The 7,740-nt window shown below is 31.9% G+C and overlaps 1 protein-coding gene across 1 annotated transcript; it reads right to left on the minus strand.

The window, feature by feature from the left end:
* Positions 1–906: 906 nt before the first annotated feature.
* Smp_057710 (hypothetical protein) lies at positions 907–4,443 on the minus strand (the record flags this gene model as incomplete). Its single annotated transcript, XM_018799928.1, has 2 exons — positions 907–1,430; positions 4,188–4,443. 2 exons carry the CDS (start codon positions 4,441–4,443, stop codon positions 907–909), a joined length of 780 nt encoding a protein of 259 aa, XP_018653793.1.
* Between the last annotated feature and the right edge of the window lie 3,297 nt (positions 4,444–7,740).

Genomic DNA, 7,740 nt, shown 5'->3' on the forward strand with positions numbered 1-7,740 from the left:
AATCTATTAATAATGATAAAATGTAATATTCAACCAATTAGTTATTTGATTTATAAACAATCAACATGATCTCCTATACCCAGTTGAGATCAAGTTTCCGAATTTTAACTCAAAGTTGTGGCGGATGACAAGTAGTAATATTGAATTGTATAACTTAAATATTGTTAATATACTATAGTTCAAAATGATTATTCATAAATTCATTACAAAATATGACATTTCTAGCTTCATTGAAGTATATACTCATGAATGTGATGAATCTACATATCTTAAACTAAAACAAGCATTTATAGGTATCACTACCAAGTTTTGATTTGATAATTTTGAATAAATTGAGAATTGGGTAGATTGTTATAAATAAATTGATATATTTGTAATATCCCAAGGAGTAGAAAAATTAGATTTTCTGACGTTTCGTGACTTCTCTGAAGAGGTGACTTACACTCAGTCACGAAACGTCAGAAAATCTAATTTTTCTACTCATTGGGATATTACAAATATATTATCTTTATATATACTTGAAATCATGAGTCAGTTGAAGCTAGACTACCATGGAAAACCTCGAAGCACTGCTTGACGGCCGTTTCGTCCTATTATGGGACTCCTCAGCAGTGCTCACCCACGATCTCGCCCCACGAGATTCGAACCCAGGACCAATCGGTCTCGCGCCAGAGCACTTGACCGATAGACCACTGAGCTGGCCGGCATCCAATGGTGTTAATGTCTAACTTCAACCAATCCACGAAGTTGAGCAACCATTTCACCAGAGTTGATATCTCCCAACAGACTTGGTTGAACTCCACTGGTTACTGCTTCTCACTAGAACTCCAGGAATTACCTAATGAAGCATTACTGATATTACCAGACTCATAGAACTTCCAGAAATATTATTCAGCAAAAAGAAAATCAATATACATATATATGTAATATGAAACATAAAATAACTCTTACATCTAAAGAATCCGTTTTATCCATTGTATTCATATCATTATGATTAAGATTATCAATTTCATTATCATCTAAATTTGTTATTTGTATTGAATTTCTTAATTCACACATATTATGTGTTTCCAATATAAAATAATCCGGTTGAGAATCATTACTATCTGATAATACTGAATAATTGTTAACATTTGTTGTTTCATCTGAATCTTCCAGAAATATATTTCCATTATCATATTCATCTATAGAAGAATTCATTGAATAACAACCAAATGATGAATTTTGACCTTTTTTAGCTTTATATCGTTTACGACGTTCTTGTCGACGTTCAGAGAAAGATTTTAATGATGTATCTAATTTAACATGATTTTGATCATGATTATTATCAATGTATTTTTTATTCATCATTATTGTTTTCATTTCTTCAGTTGGTGTACTAATATCTGAATCTTGTAGTTGATTTTCATTGTTCTCTTGATTATATGAACCTAAGGTGAATGTAATCAAATATTAGTAATATATATATATATATATGAGTTTGTAAATTATCAGTACTATTGCTTATATTAGATATAGGTATATTCTTGGATTATCTCCGTTCACTGTAAGTGTGGGATATATTGTAAAGTGGAATACAATTGAAGAGTAGGAAAGGATTGTTTATTCTTCAATTGTCTGATTGATAGAGAACTATAAAACTCTCCCAATAATCTATTCTTGTTTAATTGATCACAACTGACTACTTGTTTTAATGTTTTATATCAGATTATTTTGCAAGCCAATAAACTATATCTTTATTTTCATAACTATTTATACTGATTTAAATCAGTTACCCATATTAACTTATGTCAATGTTATGTCCTTAGAAAATTTAAACAACTGCTGTTTACTTTTTAAACTGACCTCCTTTTTTTATTATTTTGAAAGGAACAGAAATGTCGTACCTTTTTTATATAACAATCTAATTCAAATGAACTTCTTTTTACAATCAACATTCAACTATTGGTTTGGTTTTCTTTTCTTTTTCCTCAAATATAACACGTTTTGGAATTGAACAAGAAAATAAAACTAACCTATCTAAGTTATGAAGTAAAACGAAAAATTACAATGTTAACCCTTTAGTGAATGTTGATGATACAATCTTAGTTACATCATAATAAGGTCAACATGAAAAAAAGTAATTACCTAATGATAAAATAACATTACCTATAAGATAACATTTCATATATGATCGTTACAAATAAGTAGTCGATAAAAGGGAAACTATAATGAACATATTCAAATACATTTTGTAATGAAATGATGAATATGTGTTGCTTAGGTAAAGGTATTTTGAAGTCACTATGTTTCCAACTTGGATAGTTCATTAATTAATTTTCTAGATATTAATTCAGTATATTCACTTGGTATTGTTTGTTTGAATCTTCCCATTGATGTTTTTAGGACTGTAACTAGTAAGTCTCTAATTGGCATACGTGCATACTGTGCGTATTGCCTCCATATAGCCTAAATTCACAAGCATGGTAAGCAAAGATGGATAGTGGCTAGCGATAGAATCCAGGACGCGCGTTTCGTCCTATTCAGGACTCGTCAACAAGCACAGTATGCAAATATGCCTATTTTAGATTGACCAGTTGCAGTCCTAACACATCGATGGGAAGATTCAAACAAACAATACTAAGTGAATTTAAACTTCATCCCATTGCACAAGCAAATGGCTATCGGGACTTAGTGGCCGAGTGGATAACGCGATGACGTTTGAAGCGAAAGGTACTGGGTTCGAGTCTCAGAGTGAACATCAACTCTGAGATGCAGGTACATCCAGCTGATGAGTCCCAAATAGGACGAGACGCGCGTCCTGGATTCTACTGCTAGTCACTATCCATCTTTGGTTAATTTCTTATTTTGTATTATGAGAAGTTAGAAGAATTATAATTACATCATTTAGTTCAGAGTCCACAGTAAATCCAAAAACCATATTATGATCTTAAAAGTTTAGTTTATTTAATAGTTGAGTTGATGAGTCAATTAAAGTTAAACTATTATGAAAAACCTAGAAGCACCGAACGGCCGTTTCGTCCTAGTATGGGACTCCTCAGCATTGCGCATCCACAGTCCTAAAATACAAAGTAATTCAGTAATTCTGCTTACCTAAATGAATATCGGGTTGTTATAACCACTGACTGAAACTAAATGAAATAATATATTTATATCACACATCTCATCGATGATTTCCTATACACGTTTATTATTAAAGAAGCATCACTATAGACCATCAGAATGAAAGAAAAAGAGTTATGTTGGACGAAAACTTAACTAATTACAAACAAACTATTCACTAATAAATAAAAAATAATTCAGATCACCTTATTTTGATGAGGAAGTAATTGACATTCGGTACTTTTTATAAACAAAACAACGTTTTACTTTTTTTTTAATATTTTTTTTTCTAATCCCGGCAATATATTTAGTTTGTTTACATTAGTTGTTTTTATGCCCTTGTTTTTATTATTTTCATTAGATATTGGTACTTTTCAGTTAATTACAAAATAAATTTATATTTTGATAGTTGAAATCATGAGTCAATTGAAGCTAGACCACTATGAAAAACTTGGAAGCACCGCTTTAAGGCCGTTTAGTCCTATTATGGGACTTCTCAGCAGTGCGTATCCACGATCTTGCCTCTCCAGATTCAAACCCAGGACCTATCAGGTTCACGCGCGAGCGCTTAACCACTAGATCACTGAACTGACCGGCATCCAATGGTGTTAATGTCCAACTTCAACCGATCCACGAAATTTAATGAGAAAACAATATCAGTTTATATGATTTCATACACTGAAGTAATATAAGAACTTTTGTCTAAATGTGATCAAATAGTTTGATAGTATTTGAGCGCCGAGTTGATGTGAGACATTAAAGAGGAAGAATGTATTTATAAAATCTCAATGAATGAATTTGAAGTAAATCCAACATTTGGCCTGACAATGTGATCCAAGCTTTTTCAAGGAATTATAGTCAAAAATGTTTAATTCTTTGAGATTTTACAAATATATTCTACTTCTTTAATGTCACACTGAAGTAATATTTCAATTACTTGTGAACAAAAATGGATTAATAAACCCGGTAAATAATGCATATCCAAGCGATACTTACCTGTAAGAAGCATGTGACTATTTAGATACCTAGAACATGATTTATGGGTATCCTGCCTGAACCACAAACAAAAATGTTAATCAACTTACTTTCAGAGCTTTCACTGATTTTCACTGCATCCATCAAACTGTTTGGTTCTACCTTCTCGACGATAATTGGAACCTTTTTATGAGGTATGCCATTCTGATTTGAGCTGGATGAAATGACTTCGGAATAGTTCGATAAATGAGATTTCTTCACATTACTTGTTAACCATTTGTATGCTTTTTCAATTAAAGCATACAAAAACCCAAGGAAACATAAAAAGAGGGCTAATCCATATAATCCAAAATAGAATTGAAGCATTCTGAAAATGTGCGTTTTTTTCTAAAATAAAATTAATCAAAGCTATGTATGTAGTGTACTCTAATCAACTGTACTTTGAAAACAAAATAGTTGCCGATTAAAAAATCTAAATTAAGGATCATTATACCAAATATGGGTTTCGTTGATTGAGAATACTTGATTTTAACTACATGGTGTAGCATTGTACACTAATTATCACACTTAATAACACTGTCAAGCATTGAAAAGTGTATACAAGTAATTGATTTTTAAAGCGATGGCAAACTTTGAGGATATATTTAGCTCGTTTAAAACTGATCACATAACTACATCGATTTGTAGTGTCTGTGAATTGTCCGTTATTATTTAAGAGTTACAAGATGAAACAGAAGTTACTACAGTGATTTTTTGATTGAAATGAATTCACTTTAGTATCCATCGAACGATATGATGTTATAGTTGTTTTCCTAAACATATAGCTACATTTGTTCTTTCGAACGATTTGTTGTAAAGCATTTGACCTACTTATATAAAGATCTCCTTTAGTCATTGATCCTACAATTTGAAACAAACATATTACTGTTTATGCATTGAGAATTAGAATAATACGGTAGCTTTATGCTTGCTTTTAGTATTCACGAAATTGTCCACACAAATTTGCGGGAATTTGTAGATAAACTTAGTATTTTGATTGCGCTATCCCAAACAATTACTTATCTCTAAAAGTCGTTCATAAGTTGCTGCAAAGACGACAGTCTGTCACTGATCTTAAGCAGAACTGGAGTACTCCATGTATGATGTTAAATGTCTAATACCTTTTGGTTTTCGTCGGTCGTTTAAACAAGATCAGTCCGTGATGGATATAATCAAATTATTTCATCTAAATACTACAGCCCGTATTGAATAAAATATTTCCTTGATTTAAAATCATTCAAATTAAAAGAGACGACAGCATTTATTCAAAAATTTATTCTTCAGGCAATTGCTTTTTGAAAAATATCAGCAGAAAGCCCAAGACCTAGTTCCCGTACTAAGTTTCACTCATACATCCTCGTAGAAATGGACTCTATCTTGAAGATCAAAGCTCACATCGTTTAGTCACAGCTTTCCGAACCGATACTAATCTGATTTAGGACTTGGAAGTTTCCTGACCTATTGACAACCAGTATCATGTGTAAACCTCATTTGGATAGACATTTTTCTCAAAATGGACGTTGTATTGGTTTGACTTAACTCCCATGAAACAAAGTTAAGAGATTTTTTGTTAGCATCCATCGTTCATAGCATTATATTATTTCTTGTTTTTATATTTTTCTTATCAAGTGATAATGGCCAGTTCCCCTGAGAGGAGCAAGAAACTAATATTCTACATAACGAAGCGCAGCTGCTAAACAGAGAATGCACTTTTATTTCCTTACTAACACTGGTGAATAGTACTCTGGAGATTTTTTCGGAGAACGTTTTCCCTTAATACCTAACTAAAAATAAACTAACCCTTTGAATACAGCTACACTTAGCTGGTAATTATTTCAAGATAAACGTTACTATATTTTTCTTCTTCATTCACACAACAACAAGCTCATAGGAATATTAAACACTCATAGATGAAATCATGAAAAGCATTCAAAGCACCATATTTTTCAATCTCTCTTAGTGTATATCCCTCGATAAGGAATATCATATATGTGCTCCAACAAAACTAATGGAATCTCAGTCCTGTATTTCAGCGAGTTAACATAGACCCTTACAAAAAAATGAGCTTCACACCTGTTGAATAACTTAATGGCTAGAAGGACGAATTAGCTTGAGGAATAACGCGTTGGTATTCGATGATGTATAGTGTGTGTTCAAGTCTCATTGTAAAAACTAATATTAGAATGGAATTGTACTTCCTGAATCGAGTCACAGATGAGGCAAAAATACATGTCACTGCAAGTCACAATTTATATATATAAACATTTTTTCTGTCTTAACTATTCCGTCATCCTCAAATATATACTTATTTATGAGACAAAACTATGAGACTTAGCACCTAATCTAGATCTTATCAAGTTATTCACAAAGATTTAAGTTTACAATTTATAAATGTACACTTATGATCATAGTTTTATCCTACCGACTGTTTTGTTAAGTAAAACGTTTATAGCTTTGTTCATTTTAACACGTTACTTTCTCATGGTCCGAAGATTGTATTAAGAAGTAAACGTTTTCATTTTAGGCAGAGTTTTCAGTTTTAAAAAGACTAGTTTTCCACTGATGATGCTTTCTAGGCTGATTATGAAAGGGAATATTTAACTAATCTAAATCACAATAACAACCATATAACTACATAGAAAAATATAGTATTGTAGTAAACGCGAACACAAGTGGACATAATCCAATGTATTTAAATACAAAGTTACAGAACCTCTTGGTAAAATCTGAGAACCAAACAGTAAACACTTTATTTGCAAAATTTTAATCGATTGTCTCAACTTGACTTTTTATTTTGCAAATATCAGTCGATTGTCTCAGACTTCAATGTTCCTTCATTTCCGCACCAATCATCGTTTGTTCTCGTTCTCTTTTCTTTGATTTTCTTAACATTCTGTCAGGTATTTCACTTTCAACTCATGATACATACTACTTCTATCTGTCGAGTTCAGTAGCACATACCACCGAATCATCAACTCCAAATCTAAGTAATACAAAACATATTAAACAGTTGAAATACTTAAATGACCCACTTGTCTTTTTTTAAAGTGGTTTATATTTAATATTTATTAAGAAATAGAGGCCTTATGATTTTAAATATTATACGTTAACTAATAATGATATTGCTGAATTTTGGAATGTTTGCTTTAAATGTACAACAAAGCATGAGTAATGTTGATATAGAATGAGAATCACACAGATTTTGACTTTTGTATTATTTTGGACATTTTAAGCAAAGATGGATATTGGCTAGCAGTGGAATGGAGGACGCACGTTTTGTCCTATTTGGGACTGGTCAGCTAGATGCACCTGTATCCCACAGTTGATGTTCACTCCGGGACTCGAACCCAGTACCATTAGCTTCAAACTCCATTGCGTTATCCACTCAGCTTCTGAGTCCTGATAGCCACTTGCTTGTTCAATGGGGCTTATAATGCTTGTGAATCGAGACTATATTGAGGCATTACGCATAGTATGCACATATGCCGATAAGAGACAGATCAATTGCAGTCATAAACATCAATGGGAAGATTCAAACAAATAATACCAAGTGAATTTTGAACATTTGTTATAAGAACTGTGAGCTTACTGCTTTAGTCTGCAATTAAATGCACTGTTAATTAT

Source organism: Schistosoma mansoni, chromosome W, assembly GCF_000237925.1.
Source record: "Schistosoma mansoni strain Puerto Rico chromosome W, complete genome".
NCBI classification, from domain to species: Eukaryota; Metazoa; Platyhelminthes; class Trematoda; order Strigeidida; family Schistosomatidae; genus Schistosoma; species Schistosoma mansoni.